The sequence below is a fragment of the Tasmannia lanceolata genome, unplaced genomic scaffold (assembly GCF_043159265.1).
Source record: "Tasmannia lanceolata isolate RefF3 unplaced genomic scaffold, GAP_Taslan_0.1 ptg000037l, whole genome shotgun sequence".
NCBI classification, from domain to species: Eukaryota; Viridiplantae; Streptophyta; class Magnoliopsida; order Canellales; family Winteraceae; genus Tasmannia; species Tasmannia lanceolata.
In genome coordinates, this window is record NW_027518714.1 from 60,606,054 (window position 1) to 60,624,816 (window position 18,763).

The 18,763-nt window shown below is 38.0% G+C and overlaps 2 protein-coding genes across 2 annotated transcripts in view; one reads left to right on the plus strand and one right to left on the minus strand.

Moving 5' to 3' along the window:
- Window positions 1-4,344: 4,344 nt before the first annotated feature.
- Window positions 4,345-18,763, plus strand: part of LOC143860608 (auxin efflux carrier component 5-like) — a 76,335-nt gene continuing 61,916 nt past the window's right edge. The window contains exons 1-2 of the mRNA XM_077371339.1: window positions 4,345-5,107; window positions 5,757-5,831. The gene's annotated coding sequence lies outside the window, so the exon portion shown is untranslated. The remainder of the gene's footprint in view (window positions 5,108-5,756; window positions 5,832-18,763) is intronic.
- LOC143861656 (uncharacterized) lies at window positions 9,566-13,043 on the minus strand. Its single transcript, XM_077372542.1, has 3 exons — window positions 12,787-13,043; window positions 12,113-12,694; window positions 9,566-9,695 (listed from the first exon to the last, which is right to left on the minus strand). The coding sequence occupies exons 1-3, from the start codon at window positions 13,041-13,043 to the stop codon at window positions 9,566-9,568; spliced, it is 969 nt and encodes a 322-aa protein (XP_077228657.1).

Here is an 18,763-nt window from a genome sequence, read left to right on the forward strand (position 1 = left end):
TAAAAAGTCAACAATCTTATTTATACTAAGGCAAGACAAATGAACGGTTTGGATCATTCTCTGGAGTAGACACCACCACATTTTTTTTCGTTTCCCTTTCCCTGGAATACCATTCCATGATATGGACAGTGTTGTGGAATGACAATTGTCCTCTTCCATGATAAAGTTCACCTGGGTGTCCCTAGTAATGAAAAGGTGTCCATGTAAACCCAAGATGGAAAGACTGAAAATCAGAATCCTTGCTACTGTCATTGCTTTGAATTCCTTCTTTACACCCACCATCTTAAAAAAAGAACTCTTCTCTCTTCTAAAATTATAGTTCTAGAGTACCCTTGTCCCTTGCTCTAATGTGACTACTTTTGTAATGGAGTTTTTTTTTTTTTCCATGAATGGACAAGTGAATTGCATTGGGTCATGACACTCATCTGTTCTTTTCCCAAACTTGCTTTCCGAATTCCCCTATTGTTTCTTTGCCACTAAAGCATCACCCTTACCAATAAGTGTTTTGTTTTTCTGTAGGTGTTACCCTACCCTCAACGTTATTATATGTAGGATAGAGTGGTGGGTCTCTCTGTTGCTCACAATAAATGGCCTTCTCCATGTGGAAAGTGATGCAGTTTGGAATATGTCTGTAGAGGACTCTCCAGCCAAGCAAAATAAATGTGCAGTTTTATATGATGTAGTTTTCATATGGTGTAAGCCAGTGTAGTAGTCCAGTAATTTTCAAAAAGTACTATAGGACTTACACCATAAGATGATCCAAACCGTCCATCTGATGGGCCAGAATCTCAAAAAATCATTTCCATAGGATAATCCCAACCCTTCGATCTATGGAGTTTCTATAATATGCAGTTACTCTATCGATCGGAAGGATAGAATCATCCTATGAAAATGATTTTTCGGGCACAGACTATTTAAGTTCTTGCCCATCAAATGGACGGTTTGGATCATCATAGAGTACGTAGTTTTGAAAGGACAGAAATGAGCAGGCTGATGTAAAAGTGGCTGTACTAGTTCAAAATCTTTCTTACAAAACCATTATTCTCCTACCCAATACCTCTAGTGCCGATCCCTCTTGAATTTTCATCATTTTCTCTATCTTTCTTACAAAATCATCTTCAAAATAAATTTACTCTCTTATTCATTCCTCCCGATGGATTCATTTCATAGAAGAACGGCAAAGTTTTTCGGCCGGCTGCCAACTTGACGCCAACCCTCCTCCTTTATCCTGGTTTGGGACGGGCTGTGGAAAACACAGGCAGAGTTTTCTAACATTGGATAGAATAGAATGGAAGAAAATGATCCACGTAGAAGAACCCAACTAGAACCAGGATTAGAGCCGAGTAGATCCCTTTTACCTTCTTCATGAATATTTTTTCTAAAGGATATTCATTTAGCCAACCCCAACTAGCTCGGGACAAAAGCTTTGTTGAGTTGAGTTGAGTTGAGTATTCATTCCTCCCAATTAATATCAAAGGTTGACACATTTGGGACAATATTTATCTTCCTCATTAACTCACTTCCCAGATGATACTTAAGCTTTATGAAGGGATTCCTCTTGCCTGTCCTTTTCTATGTTTTGTTTTAATTAGAACATCACTTCTCTCACCCACTAATGCATTTCCTAGGCTAGTTTTTCAATTTTTATTAATGGGAACCAACTGGGAGACCATTCCACTTTTCCAAGGAAACTTGGTCACACTACAGCGATTAAGGATTACTCAATTTTCATGCTTTGGTTGTTCCAACAAACCATGACCGTCCATTTTCATCACCGCGTTGAACCTTCTTGACTATTGTTTTTTCTCTTTTTGCTCTCCATCAAGGTTATGCTTTGGTTGCCTCCATGAAAGTGACGTCAAACAGATCACGTGCATGGATTCTTGGAGCGGGTCACCATCTAATCTCCAGAGTCCAAAACAAGAATGTTCCTCTTTTTTATTTTTTGTTATTTTTAGATTGCAATGTTCAATCTTCGGATGTATGTGGGATTATCATAAATGCATGCTCTCTTCTATCAATTTTCAAAAAGCTAGAGAAGTGTTTATTAAACTTAGGAGTGTCATTATAAAAAAAAATCAGTTTTAGATATCTTTAGTAATTTGTACATTTTAAGACTAGGGTTTAGGAATTTAGATGGCCAATGATGTGAGAAATTTCTTCGAGAGGATTTGGTGAGTGGGAAATAAATGTGAGCTCTATAAATGCAAGAGCAAAGTCCTGCAGCATCTGCTCACCACTAGAGCTGTTTTTGGGTAGGTTATTCACCACTAGAGCTACCAAAACTAAGTGAGAGAGTGAGTTGGCGAGAGAGAATGAAGGCCCAAGAGATGATATACAAAAATAAAGTCATACTTTTCCGTTACTCTGTTGCTTTGTGTTTCTACATGGGGAGAATGGAGAATATAAAAGAAATAAGGAATTTGGTAGCTATTTCGCGGATAGTCTATTGCATGAGGGTGGCTGCTGTCACACGCAAAAGAGCATCTGCGAAGTGAGTTGCATGGACGCCATCGTTCCTTGGAAAAACTTGGTAGCTGTAAGCCATATGGTGAAATGACTTTTGCATGAGGACGCCAACATTCCTTATTCTTAACGTTGCAAATCTCTCTTTCACCGATCCTCTCTTCCCCTCTGTCACCTTGATTAAACAAATGTTCCGTGTATATTTTTTCATTGTTGCCGAACATACCCTGGGACAAATATTCCATGTTTTGTGGATAAAGTGAATGGATAGAAGGACACTTTCCATGCAGAAAGAATGTTCTTTCAACATCCATTCATCACCCGTTCTCAACTATTACCCCCAGATCTTCCAAATATTGCCTTAATACCCTGAGCACATTTATTAACCCTACATACCACTATCACTTTCCACTAACTTGCTCCACCCCTATTACCTACCCCTATTACTTTCCTTCTTTTCATATGCAAGTCTCATAATCACAAAAAAAAAGAGAGTCTAATATATACTCACCTAGAAATGCGAGGCCCACCTATTTTCCTAACCATTAATTGTCTGGGCACCATTATAGAGATGGTCACAAGCATGGTTTAAAATTTCGGTTTCGGTAACTGTTTTGGATCCCACCGAAAACCAAAATTTCGGCGAAATCCGAAATTTTGTAACAATTTTAAATAAATAATGGCATTTAATCGAAATTTCGGATTACGGTCGAAATTTAAAACCATGGTACAAGTTTATAACCCGTCTAATTACCCAACCGTCTCATCATTTGATCGGTAAGAAAAATGGGTCATGGGCTCATGGCCCACTTGCTAATGAGATAAAATTCTAAAAGGTATTGATTTTAGGGTCTTCACTAACAACATCTTTGTGGACACAAATGGACCATGTGGATATGATTTGATCCGTTAATCTAACATGCGACCACAAATCCAACTGGTTGCCGTTCCTCCCATCTTGATTGGATGATCTTAGTCATACATCAAATCTAGTATTCTGTCAAGAATCAAAATAAGTTAAAATTAGGGGTTTTTGCAAAATAAGTCCTCTCCTCTATTTGCAAAACCAGGCTTCTCGTTTGACAATTTGCAAATAGGGTCATCACGTTTCAAAGAAATTTACAAATCAGGTCATGCCAATTGTAGATTTTTTGACTTGCAAAAGACCAAAATGTCCTTATATGTGAAAAGATAAAAAAAATACCTTGTAAAAGACTAAAATACATGTAATGCTCAATGATATGTTTTCATAGGGTGGGTCCCACCAACTCAATTCAAACGATCATAGGCGGGGCCCACCATTTTGCCTCATGTTTTGATGGGGTACGTCCCACAATCCCCAACTGAGCCCACGTGTATGTTGGGGCGTGCCCATTTTTTTAATACAAACTCATAAGAGAAAGCTAGTAAATATAGAAATGATATTCCCACATTCTTTGATTCAAAACTTATCATTGACTGTCATGGGTATTTTTGGTCACAAATTAATAGCATGACCTGATTTGCAAAATTCACTCAAACATGATGTCTCTATTTACAAATCTTCAAACTAGGAGACTCCTTTTGCAAATAAAGCAAAGTAGAAGACTTAATTTGCAAAATCCCCCTTAAAATTATTAGCCTCCGAGACTAACAAGTAAGGATAGCCAATCCCAAGAACAGCTTATCCTATTACTTCTATACAAAAGGTTAAAATTATTAGCCTCCGAGACTAACAAGTAAGGATAGCCAATCCCAAGAACAGCTTATCCTATTACTTCTATACAAAAGGAGAAACATTGTTACTTTTATAATTTTCCCAAAAAATTGAAGCGCGAACTTTTCTGAACTGATATGGTTTGTACTTTCACGAGGCCACTTTTTCGATATGTCTGAGAATGGAAAGCAGATATCCTCTGCAATAATGTCATTATGTATTGTCAGTGTTTTTCTTCAACAACAACCCCTTCCCTTTCACTTTCTCTCTGCATAAGCTTTTCAAATCTCTCTCCTCTTTCTAGAGCTTTCATGGCGAAATTTTTCATTTAATTTCAAAACCGTCCACACAGCTGGTTTGACGTCCAAGCTGAGTTGTTTTGGGCTTGTAGAAAGAAAGATAAAACCCCCACAACACCCATCACTCCCCTTCCCTTTCACTTTCTCTCTGCATAAGCTTTTCAAACCTCTCTCCTCTTTCTAGAGATTTCATGGCTAAAAATTTCATTTAATTTCAAACCCTTCCTCACAGCTGGTTTGACGTCCAAGCTGAGTTGTTTTGGGCTTGTAGAAAGAAAGATAAAACCCCCACAACACCCATCACTCCCCTTCCCTTTCTCTCTGCATTAGCTTTTCAAACCTCTCTCCTCTTTCTATAGCTTTCGTGGCGAAAAATTTCATTTATTTTCAAAACCGTCCTCACAGATGGTTTGACGTCCAAGCTGAGTTGTTTTGGGCTTGTAGAAAGAAAGAAAGAAAGATAAAACCCCACAACACCCATCACTCACCTTCCCTTTCTCTTTCTCTCTGCATTAGCTTTTCAAACCTCTCTCCTCTTTCTAGAGCTTTCATGGCAAAAATTTCATTTAATTTCAAAAACGTGGGAACACAGCTGGTTTGACATCCGGCATCTCTTACCACCGATCGCGGAAGGCTGCTTAAAAAGGTAACGCTTTACATTTTTTCCCTATCATTTCCCAACCTTCTCTTTCTTTTTTCTCTCCTTCACCTTCTCTGCTTACATTAACTAAAACATTGTTTCATCTTCAAATTCATTGGACCCATTTCCCATTTTCATCATCAGTGCAATTTCTTGCCTTTTTTTTTGTCCAGACACCTCCATTCGAAGACCCAAATCTCCTCCCTTTTGTTCTGGGTCTTGTTTTTTTTTGCTTTTTTTCGTATGGGTCTGTGACCTTTTGGCTATTTATCACTTTTTTTGCATCTGGGTCTGTGATCTTTTGGGGTTTATATGGAAAAAGAGAAGGCTTTTCTGAATGACACCAGTCCCCCATCTCTGAGATACAGAGAATCCTGAAATTTTAACTGCTAGACTTATAACTTGAAGCCCTTTTAAAAAAAAAAAGACTTATAACTTGAAATTAAATACTCCATTTCAACAAAAAAAAAAAAAAAACTTGAAATTAAATACAAGAAATTGGAATCATGAAATTCTTGGATGGGTTATTGTTCTCGTACTTGCTGCTATATTGTTTGGAGCATATAAAATTTTAGCCATCTGGTGGTTGTTTCTAAATTGTAGAATTGTTTTAATTATTCCATTTAAAAAAGTGTTTTAATTATTGTTATTCCAGGTTTTCATATTCAGGAATGAATCAGAAAAGTGCTTGATAGAGACATCCATCAATTCTCTTCGCATAAGCATCAAGGTGAGATTGATTAACTTATTATTCAATTTTTTTTGTTCTTATTTCGTTTTAACTGATGAATTCATTAATGTGAGAAAAATACAAGGAAGCACAGCCCATAGAAGGCCGACAAAGAGAAAAAAGGAACCAACAAAAGAAAGACAAAACCAAAATGCTACAATCTACACATATAATGCTAGACAGTTGGCTCTGTACTAGATATATCAAAATTAGCAAATCCATCACCTTGAGAATTTCCTTCATGATGAATATGAGTGAACACTCAATAAATTTGGATAATAACTCTATTTCCCTAAGAAGCCTAAGGTTCGGCATGGAGGAATGAAGGCTCTCTTGAGCCAAGAGATGATGATGAGTGAATCTCATTAAATCCAAACTTTAGCACCATCAAATTTATGCCTCCATAATGGTTGAATCATAGATGTATGAAGGGAAGAAGATATTATCCTCCTGAGTAAATGGTTCCTATGTACCGAAGCCATGCTTCATTGGAATCTATAAAAACGGGTAGCCATTGGGACTGGCTTACAGATCTGTAGGGTCCAGAAGTCTTTTTTTTTTTTTTTTTTGACGAGTAAGCTGCGGTTAGGCAGACCCCCACCAGATATAGATAAAAATAAAAACCAAGGATTACAAAGGGCTACAAGAGCAACCATAGGCTAAAAAGAGAAGCCACAAAATACAAGGCTCCATATAGAGAACACAACATCTCCAAAAGGAGGAGATACAGAATCCGAACAGCTTTAAGACACAACAAAAAGAACCCCACACGATGAGGGGAGGGATTGACATCCAGCCATGCTTCATTGGAATCTATAAAAACGGCTAGCCATTGGGACTGGCTTACAGATCTGTAGGGTCCAGAAGTCTTTTTTTTTATGAGTAAGCTGGGGTTAGGCAGACCCCGACTGTTGACTTTTTATGTGAAAAAAATCTTTTTGTAATTCAAACTTACAATGGGGTGTTTTTAGTCTTTATATGTATGCTTTTGGGCTTCCCTCCAAAAAGACTAAAGTCATGAGAAAACTTTAGTCCCAGATGGGAAGTGTGAGAGGATGAGAGTGGCCATATATATACTTTCACTCTCTTAACCTTGTGAATAAGCAAGAGGTCATGGGGATCCTACGCGCACGGATCGCCCACTTGGGTCCGGTGGGCTTTTGATCTTACCACACACGTGCGCCGCCCGGCCCGGCTGCGCGCGTGGACCTAAGGCTTTTCTTTTTATTTATTTATTTTTCCTTTTAACGGTCAAGAATTTATTTATTTTTGTTTTAACTCTTTTTTTACCGTTTGAGATTTCTTAATCGTGGTTTAGTGACCGTTTGGAAAACGTCTCTCACGCACTAAAAGAGTGCGACGTTTCACCCTAACGTGTCGATTACCTTTCTATATAAATCGGTTTTAGAGAAAACAGAAAGATATCCTTGACGGATTCTTCTTCTGCTCTTTCTCTTTTCTGGTTTTCTGCTCAAGGCTTTTGGCAAATATAAGCGAGTTCTTAGGCATCCGGGCTGCGTGAGTGCACACCCCTGGAGCGAGAGTTGTTGTATCCTGGAGGCATACGCCGAGACGCCCATCTGCACCGTTGATTCGTCATAGTGGGGGCGAGATTTGCCTTAGGGACATCGAAGATTCTTCGTACCTCAACTCGATAAGTGATCTAACGATTCCTTTTTTCCTTTACAGATTATTATTGCAGAAAATAGTATTATTGATCTCTGTCTTCAAGTTGTGAGGTTAATTTGTTATAAGGTATTCTCGAATCCTAAATTACAGATTTGCACATCACTTTTCTAACAATCTTAAGGCAAATTCTTCGATCTGTGATCTGTAATTTTTGGGATTTCGATTATTGAAAATTAATTATCATGGCTTCTCAAACCGAAAGACCGGAGAAATTTGACGGATCGGATTTCGGTAGATGGCAAGAAAAAATGCGATTCTTTCTGACTTTTCTAAACCTAGACTATATCTTGAATGATCCTGACTCATTACCTGATGAGGAAAAACCTGCTAGAACTCATCTCACTGAGAAAAGAAAAAGAGATAACTATCTCTGTAAAGGTCATATACTGAGTTGTCTCAGTAATCAATTGTTTGATGTATTTTTTAGAATTGAGTCTGCAAAAGTGTTGTGGGATACTCTAGAAAAGAAATACCTAGTTGAAGCAGCGGGTTCTAAGAAACATTTAATTGGAAAATATTTCTGATATCAGATGGTAGATGGAAAATCCATTATGGATCAAGTGAATGAGATCCAGTTGATTGTTTCTGACATTCTTGCTAGAGGAATCAAAATAGAAGAACAGATACAAATTGGTGCAATTATTGAAAAACTACCACCTTCATGTGAGAAATTCCAAGACACATTATTGCATGACATAAATGATTTTTCTCTTCAAGACTTGTTTGTTTATCTTAGAACTGAAGATGAAAATCGTTTCAGAAAACATAAATCTAAGGCCTATGAGTTTAACTCTAAGGCAAATCTCACTGAATCTTCTTTTCCCTTTAATAATATCAATTGCATAGGAGGAGTCTGATTCAATCCACAAAGAATTTAACCCCAATTTTCTTACCATTGTGATCCCCCTGCTGATTGCAAGAAGTTCCAATTCGAAAATTTCCAGCTTAGGAACCTTTTGAGAGTAGGCCGATATCACCATTCCATTGCAATCTCTTAAGAGCCCCCCTATACTTCCAGTCGAAGGGACAAGAGACACGTCCGAATTAAGTTTGAATTCCGTAGGAAAAGGTTTTGTCCAGCAGCAATTCTTCTGACTATGAGATGTTGGATTCAGGATATATCAAAAGTTCATAGCAACCCTCTTGTTTTTATCATTGTCATCATCTTTTACACAAGGGTTCTGCATTTTAGCTTTGATAATCGCAAGGATATCTCTGAGGATGTGCGAATTATGAGAGCTCTTATTTTCGAAAATTCTTTTGTTCCTCTCTTGCCAGATTCTGTAAATTGAAGCACTAAACCCCAGCTTAACGTCTTGACTATCCTGCCCGTTGCCTTTGATGTTAGTCCTTAGCCATGATTCTTCCTCTCGGAGCGATGATCTGATCCTATGCTTGACTTTGGCTCTTCGCAGTATTGCGTACCAGATCCAAGCTGAATTTCCACACTTGAAAAACAAATGGTCTATGTTTTCACTAGCATTATTGCAAAGACAGCAAGAACGATCAATGCCGGGATTGAAAAGTTCAATTCTGTCCTTCGTACTAAGTCTGTCCTGGATCGCCTTCCAAACAATTACTGCATGTCCTGGGATGTGGTTCTTGAACCAGATAGATTTGTTCCAGAATTAAGATTTGGGACTTTGTTCTGATCTGCTCCCATGCTGATTTTATAGTAAAGTTCCTATCCGGGGAAGGTTTTCAAATGGGTCTGTCCGAACTAGAATCATTCAAAGCAGTTTGGTTCATCAGAATTTTTTCTTCCCTCAGAGATCCTTTATTTAGAATCTCATTCCAATTTCCGTTAGAGAAAATGTTCGACAGAGCATTGCAGTTTGCTAGGTCAGAATCAGTATTCTCTCTGGATATAATTGAGCTGAGTGGGCCCTTTGGATGCCATGGCTGGTTCCAGAGGTCTATATTCTTACCGTCTCCAATTAAGAAGCAGATATTAAGCTTGGCAATCTCTCTGACTTTGAGGATCCCTCTAACCCCCCTCTGATCTCTCTGGCTTTTCAGCTCAAGCATGCTAATAGTCCAGAAATTCATCTTTCTGACGTATTTTCGCTAGAACAGTTGTAGGCTGATTGATGAGCATCCATAGCTGCTTGAGCTGAAAAGCCGTGCTTAATGTCCCTCAGCCTCCTGATGCCAAGCCCACCTTCATACTTGGGCCTGCAAATCGAATCCCAGGAAATAGAATGGAGTCTTTTCTTGGTTTCTGTATCCCCTCATATGAAATTTCTGATAATCTTATCGATGGCTTCCATGGTGCTAACAGGGAGGTTATAAGAAATGGACCAGTATACTTGAAAGGTTTGAGAACAGTTTTGACAAGTTCAACTCTGCCTGCTGAGGATAAAAATCTGTTATTCCAAAATGCATATGAGGGTGAAAGTCCAAAAAATTTCTATCTCGCGTCTCTTCCCATAATGGTTGCGCACTTCAAAATAATTTCCTCTGCTAATATATATTGAATCCTGTTGGGTGTTTTACCTAACCTAGCTTCTCTTCCCCCATGGAAAAAGAAAAAGAAAAAAAAGGGAGACCAGTTTATGCATTTGAAATGGGAAAAGAACTAATGACCTTATTGTTAAGACAATCAAGAACCAAAAGGGAGTTTGTGCTTGTTGATGTCATCATATTCATTCAGTCTACATCTTTATGGATATCTTGCAATAGGTTTATTTTCCTTGAAAGTGTTACTTCCTTTTTTAAAGTTTTTTCTGTATTTGGATTTTAATTGTTTATTTTTTTAAAGAAAGAAATTGGATTCATGAAATTCTTGGACCTTGAATTTTGGGTTATTGTTCTCGTACTTGCTACTATATTGTTTGGAGCATATAAAATTTTAGCCATCTGGTGGTTGTTTCTAAATTGTAGAATTGTTTTAATTATTTCATTTTAAAAAGTGTTTTAATTATTGTTATTCCAGGTTTAGATATTCAGGAATGAAGCAGAAAAGTGCTTGATAGAGACATCCATCAATTCTCTTCGCATAAGCATCAAGGTGAGATTGATTGACTTATTATTCAATTTTTTTGTGCTTATTTCGTTTTAACTGATGCATTCATTAATGTGAGAAAATTACAAGAAAGCACAGCCCATAGAAGGCAGACAAAACCAAAACGCTACAATCTACACATATATTGCTAGACAGTTAGCTCTGTACTACATATATCAAAATTAGCAAATCCATCACCTTGAGAATTTCCTTCATGATGAATATGAGTGAACACTCAATAAATCTGGATAATAACACTATTTCCATAAGAAGCCTAAGGTTCGGCATGGAGGAATCAAGGCTCTCTTGAGCCAAGAGATGATGATGAGTGAATCTCATTAAATCCAAACTTTAGCACCATCAAATTTATGCCTCCATAATGGTTGAATCATAGTTACCACTGTGAGAAACGAATTCGAGAAACGAAACGTGAAACGGAAACGGGAAAACGCATGAAAAAAATACAGGGGAAACGAGAAACGTCTTAGGAAATGCTGTGTTTTTTCCAAAATGATTTTTGTAAGTTTCACACATGTTTCCTACACGTTTCATATGCGTTTTCTACGAATGTTGCATACGTTTATCACGCGTTTACACATTATTTACATAAGTTTTCCATATGTTTCCCATCTGTTTTAGAAACATTTCTCCAATTTTGTATCATATTTTGGAAACGTTTCCGAAACTTGTTTCCCTCATTTTGGGGGAAACGAGTTTCCCAACCGCGAGAAACGTGTTTCAGGGGAAACGGGTTTCCCACCCGCCCAAGGAGTTTCCGGCAACTATGGGTTGAATCATGGATGTATGAAGGGAAGAAGATATTATCCTTCTGAGTAAATGGTTCCTATGTACCGAAGCCATGCTTCATTGGAATCTATAAAAACGGCTAGCCATTGGGACTGGCTTACAGATCTGTAGGGTCCATAAGTCTTTTTTTTTTTATGAGTAAGCTGGGGTTAGGCAGACCCCGACCAGATATAGATAAAAATAAAAACCAAGGATGCAAAGGGCTACAAGAGCCACCATAGGCTAAAAAGAGAAGCCACCAAAAGAGGGGACAGAGGGTCCTCTTGGCTGATACCATTTGAGGAGGAGAAATGGCCATGTGGGGATCCATTTATAAGGATGGAGAACGAAGGGTTGGATAACATTCTGAAATTCAGTTGCACCACACTTGATTGAAACCTTACTTGGCCATGAAAGCGAGAATGGAAGTACGAATAATGTTGTCAAAAGCTTTACCTAAGTCCACCTTGATACACATAGAAGGAGTTGCATTTTGAAGGTGAAATTGTGAAGGAGGTCTTGGCAGAGAAGGATATTGTCATGGATTTGCCTACCTCTGATAAAGGAGGATTGGGAGGGGCTAATCAGTTTTCCAATCACGGTTTTTAGCCTATTTGCTAAAATTTTGGTGATAATTTTAAAGGTGAAGTTGCACAGGGAAATTGTGTGCATTTTATCAGGGGAGGAGGAATTAGGGCCTTTAGGAATAAGGGCTAAGAAAGTGGCATTGACCTCCGAGAGCAACCTCGATTTTTTGAAGAAGTTTTGAATCGCAGCACTGAAATCCATCTTAATTAAATACCAGAAATGCTGAAAAAAAGATCCATTAAACACATCAGGGCCAGGCGCTTTGTTGCTTGGGGCTTTTAGCACCACATCTTCAATTTCCTCATTGGATATAGAACGGCTGAGCCAGCTAGCTTCCTGATCTGAGATCTTCCTAATGGGGTCAGGGCACTGGCAAGTTTGGCTCCTCTGACTGTTAAGGATGCTGCTAAAGTACGATTGGGGAATGTCAGCAATTTCTTCAGGATTGGTAGTAATGTTACAGTTTGTTTTCTCCAAAGCCATGATATTGTTGGCAATGTTCCGAGCACGAACAACAGAGTGGAAAAATTTAGAATTAGAATCTCCAAGCTGGAGCCAATCTAATCTAGATTTTTGATGGACCATAGATTCCTCCAGTCTAGAAGCTTTGAAGAGGTCATCTCGAAGAGATATTTCCTCATCAATAAGGCCTTGATTACTGGGATTAGCAACCAAGCGAGATTGAGAATCCTCCAAGGCTTTCCTGATGAGGGGGACCCTTTCATCAATTCTCCCAAAGATGTCTCTGTTCCACTCTCTGACCTGTCTGTTGACTTCCTTCAATTTTCGAGTAAGTCTGTACATAGGATTTCCCAGGATTTCAATGTTCCAAAAGCTCGATCAACAATGGGGAAGAACGACATATCCTCCAGCCACATGTTCATGAACTTGAAAGACTTCGGATTAATGCTTTTGTAATCAGTTAAGCTGACAGTGATAGGGCTGTGATCAGAGATGCCCGGAGCTTTGTAAATGCCATAAGAATGAGGGTGATCTTGGAGCCACATATCATTAACCAGAACTCTATCAAGCCTTTCATAAATGAAATTACCAGTGGAAGACTTGTTGGACCAAGACAAAGGGTTTCCGGAGGTTTTAAGGTCAGTGAGAGCTGAACTGAAGATGGCAGCATTAAATTCATCCATACCTCTCTGAGAGGGGGAGTATCCTCCTTTTCTCTCATTTGGATACCTATGTCATTGAAATCACCTAAGAGAATCCAAGGAGTTTGGATTCTTGTAGCTAATTGAGACAAATCAGCCCAGAGACTCTGCCTATCAACCCCTTTGTTATGACCATATATGGGAGTAAGATGGAGAACCTGGTTAGATTGCAGAATTTTAACCTCAGCATGGACCAATTGGGAGGATTCCTGCATGACAATAAGCTTCACGATCTTTGGATCCCAAAGGATCCAAATCCGACCTATGACAACACTGCTATAATGTCCGAATGCTTCCCACTCAGGCTTGATAGCCTTAGCATAAAATTAGAAATCATTAATTCTAGCTTTAGTTTCCAGCAAACAGCAAATGCTAATTCTAGATTGATTAATCATATTCCTAACTTCTTATATTTTTGTCCTGGAACATATTCCACGGACATTCCAAACTGCAATGAGATTCGTAATGCAAGGGTTGGGGACACAGATTGGGCTCCCAATTAGTCAGATTTAGAGAGAATCTCTACCTCATAAAGCCCATCTGTATGCAAATGATTTTCTTCCTTCTGTAGACACCCCCATTTTGCTACGCTGCAGAAAGGTTTAGTTGGTCTGTTGAATCCCAAGTCAGTATTCTGCATTATGGCAAGCATTCTCGCATTTTAGGATCATTTCAGGTGTTTTGGTATTGATTCGCAGTCTCGAAGGTCTTTAGGGGGTTCCATTAGGCTCCGGAAGATGAGAATTCAATTTTTAAGCAAATGAGAAAACCTGCTAAATTTAGAATTTCTCAGGGTTTTCCCTATTTTTATCAATTTTTGCACCTCAGGGGTGTTTTGGTCATTTTCAGTGTCTCATTTGATCCCTGGAGAGTGTCTGAGAAATCACGAGTTATTTCATATATTTTGGAAAACCTGCTAAATTTAGAATTTCTCAGGGGTTTTACTTGTCTTGAAAATTTCGTGTGTCAAAGGCATTTTGGGCATTTTCAGGGGGTTCCAAGTGATCCTGTCTGAGATCATCAACCAAAAGAAGTGAATTTTAAAACTTGTTATTTTTGAAAATTTTCCTCATAAAACTTTCTATTTTTAACTTTCCCTTTAAGAGGCAATCCGGTTTGAGGGTATTTTGGTCACTTTTGGGTGTGTATTGATCAAATAGGGGGCATTTTGGTCCGAGGAATATTTTTTCCCAAAGGGGGTGGTTCGACCATGTGTCGGGGTCCACCATGGATGCCATATGGGCTGGGCCCATTTATAAGAATTCGAATTTCATTGATTTGTATTGGGTTTTGGTTGGAAAAAGTCCAAAACTCATTTAAAAGCCCATAATTGAAATGGCCCATGGACCAAGGCCCATGTGGGAACCACATGTGTGGTTCGGCTACATGGGTGGTTGGCCAACATGTGGTCCCCACATGTTGGGCGTCCCCCATAGGGGTGAAATTTATGTACAAAAATAAAAATCTTAGAAAGATCTCATGAAAAAATTCTTTCCTTCTAGAAAGTGCTAATATGGTCAGTAAGGGTGTCAATTTTGGCTCGGGCTCGGAAGCTCGCTCGAGCTCGGCTCGAATCATTAACGAGCCAAACCGAGCTAGCTGGCCAGGCTCGGCTTGGCTTTGCTCGGCTCGTTAAGAATTTAATATATGTAAATATATATATATATATATATATATATATATATATATATATATATATATTATATTAATATATACACTAAAAGGGTTGTCCAGGGAGTGAAAGGGGGAGGCAAAATATGTCACTTTTTTTTTGGAACCCCATTTGTTACTTGGACCACGCCCCATAGTGTAAAAAGAGTAGTCAAATTACACTAGATAAGGCTGTCTAGGGAAGATGAGGGGTGTGAACTTAATATAACCCGAGCTCGGTAAGGCTCGCGAGCTTGGCCGAGCCGAGCTCGAGCCTGGTTCGAGCTCGAGCCAAGCTTTTGAGTTAACGAGCCGAGCCGAGCCTGGCCAAGCTCGGCTCGGCTCGGCTCGGCTCGTTTACACCCCTAATAGTCAGGTTACTAAAACGACCATAACATTTTACATACTTGTCCAAAATTTTTGTTCTTGTACTTGTTGGAAAGATCTCGAAACGATCTACAACTTTCTAGTTTATGAATTTTCCTAATTCTTCCCTTAAATAGGTCAAAACGAGCTTCAACGTTGGGCAGTCCTTTTTGGACGGGAATATTTCATAATAGGTTGTTTCCAATGTGTGTGAGCTTCTAGAAAGATCTTGAAAGATCTCCCTTGTGAGAATCAGTATGGCTTAGCTTGTAAGAAACACCATTAAGAAACAAATTAAAATTGGAAACAATAGAGAAAGAATGTCAATGGAACAATTAGGAAACAAGCAAAAAGAGTGAGCTCACATTGGAAACTTCCAATTCTCACTCAACCCTAGCTTTTTCTACAAAAATCAACCCAACCCACTTTTCCTGGATTCTTGAAAAAAAGGTCCAGCTATATTGCCTCCCAAAAAAATTCGTCCCCCTTGGTTATGTGGTTTTGGTTGCCTCCCACAAATGTTCTTCACCAAAGCACATTTGTAATTCTTCATCTCTTCTTCAACATACGTCAAAGCGGATTATATTTGGCGATCTTTGGGTTTTCTTTTGCGCGTATACAAGGTAAGACAAAGCGTATATCTTAGATTTACACACCTTAGAAACAAGGAAAGCGATCAACGGTTAATACACTATTCCATGTAATCTAGAAACTAGAAAGCATGCTTATGTTAGATTGTGGGTTTTTCTTTGAAATCATAATGCATATGGATGTATTTTTTCATGAAAATTTGATATGATATGGTCAGAACCAAATTATTTTAGAATCCTATTTTTTTGCTGAAAAAAATAGTTTTAATTAATTAAAAATCGATTTTCTTGAAATATAGGTTAAAATTAACTTTTCAGAGCAAGTGGTCTAAATCTTCGTGTTTTTCCGAATATTATTTTTTCTGAGTTTAATTCATATTGAAAAACAATTGGAAAACTAAATTTCCAGTCATATTTGGTTTATTTTGATGTCGGCTTTGTTCTTCGAAGATAGCCTAGAAAGGGCGTCTTTTTCGCAGAATAAATTCGATATATAGCAAAATAAGTTGAAAATGGATTCTCCAGTAGTTTTTCCAGGTTTTTAGATCATACAAGAAATTTCATGATTTTTCGGATTTATTTAATACTATTTTTAATTGCTTTAAAAAGTGTTTTTATCATAATAAATATCAAAACAAATCGAAAATCTACGAAACTTTCTAGATATTTATCTTATATATATTTAAGGGATTTTGTTGCACAAAATTTGAAAAAATCAATTTCCTTCATTGTTTTGTAGCCAAAACATCGTTTTACATGCGATAATGATTTTTTGTGCTAAGACTAATATTTTTCTAAAATTTTCTTTTCAAACTAGTTACATATTGTAGACACCCCATTTTGACCGGACCCTAAATCTCTCTGTGAAAATGAATAACCCAACCAAATCAATCAGCTAGGGTCCCAAACTTCACCCTAGGCTAGCTTAGGATCCCAGCTAGGTCCCTATAAAATTTCGTCGAAATCCGAGTTCGTTTGCCTAGCGAACGAGTCGAGCAAAGCCGTAGTACAAGTTCGCAAAAGGGGGGTGAATTTATCTGGTAGGGGGGCGAATTTATCTTAGAACGGTGTCGATCATATTTCGAATAAGACACGATTGTTCGTGCGTTTATCAAAAAAATCGCGCAATTCGCGCGCCCCATCAACGTGTAGTGCCAATATCCGCACCCCTGTTTTGTTATAAAAAACCGATAACTTCGTTTAAAAAAAAAATAAATCATTTTTCCAGATCTGAGATCGAGAGGGAGAGAGAGAGAAATCCATTTTCTCCGATCTTCTTCTCCATTTTCTCCGGCCAGTCGCACACCTTTTTCATCTTCTCCGGCTCATGCTCCGGCCAGCTCCCGTTCATTTTCTTCCTCGACCTAGCTCCAGCCGGATTCCGATCCAAGCGAGGACTCTCTCATTTTAGTTCAATCAGAGAGAGAGAGAGAGAGAGAGAGAGAGAGAGAGAGAGAGAGAGAGAGAGATCTGCAATTTGTCTTCTCCGGCAACACCATAGCTCCGATCTAAAAAATCAACGAGAGAAAAAGATCAGAGAGGAGAGAGAGAGGAAAATCAGACAAAAATGGTGGAAGATTTGGTGGATTTTACTTTTAAGCTAGGGTTTCGATGGTTAAGGTTTTGATGATGTTTGTTCTAGAGGAATTTGTATTTATCTGTGCATGTTGATGGAGTAGAGCTTGGGGATTTGGTGTTGTCTGAGTATATGCTAGGGTTTCGGTTGTTAGGGTTTTTCCTAATGTATTGTTCTAAAGGAATTCGTGTGGATCTGTGCATGTTGATGGATTAAAGCTGAATAGATGATTGTAATGGAGTGAAAGATGGTGACTTCGGTTTTTGCTCTGGATCATCCGAGATAAATCCAAGAGCAGAGAGGAAAGATAAAGGAGAAAGTGAGGTTGAAATCGTTGTTTCATTTCAGAAATCGCCAGATCTGAGTCAGCTCGTGTGTTTAATCTAATGATTTGGAGCTTTGCAAAGTAAGAAAAACGAAGGAGAAAGGCATCAAAGAGAAGAGGTAAGTAGTTTTAGGTATTCTTCATTTATTCTCTTATGCCTAATTCCTAGAATAAGTTTTTGGAATTTTTTTGATTTGCTATGAATTTCTCGTCCTTGTTGTTTGAATATACCATTGTGCCTTTTGTTTTAAGATCAAAAGCTTAAGGTCTGATCAGGTGATGAGTTTTGTTATTTTTTTTTTAGCCTCGTTAATTCGCTCCGATCGCATTGGTTTATCTCGGTATTTGATTGATTGGATCTTAGACATCTTGTTAGGATTTGTAGAAAGAGTTAGAGTTTTCCTTCATTTCTCCTGAAATGTTGGTAAAAGTCTAAGAGAAATTAAGTTTGTGGTTTTGTATTGATTGGAACAGGTCAACTGCTTTTTCATTGCCTTGGACATCATTTCCAGCCTATATCTTCCCTTTTCCTTTTTATAAAGACTAACATAGTCTTTTGGATATTTTCTTGAGTCATTCTTTATTTTCCCCATTGCAAGGGCGATGAAGGCGATAGCCCAAGCCCATTATTAGAGGACTTACATAGTCTGAATAGCGCTCCTCTTTTCATTTTTAAGCTTATCCAGCCTTTAGTAAGTGTTAGAATTTTCCCTCTCACACCTTAATAGTGGTAGCCATTTCCATTTTGATATTAACAGCCTTATTTCACCCTGGAAATAGCAAATATCATTTTTTTTTAGATTTAATTATACTTCGCTGCTTACATATATTAAATAAATGCCTCTTTTAATTTATACTTTGTATAGATTAGAAATATCATTGGAAAAATTTGTATAAAATATTGAGAATTTATTACTTTTCTTTTATCTTAAGTTTTGAGTTAGATTCTGAAGATAAATGGATTGTTCAGGTGAGATTATCTCAAAGCTTATTATACTCATTCCTTTTTATTTAAATAAATTGTTTAATAGGAAGAAGGAGATCAGATGACTACTTTATTCGATATTATCGACATGAGTACTGTCTGATTTCAAGGCGGGATATAGAAATATTATCATGTGTATTTGATATCAGATGATTACTTTAGCATCATCTGATTTCATCCCCATATTGGGGTGGTGTTTGTGGTTGGGCA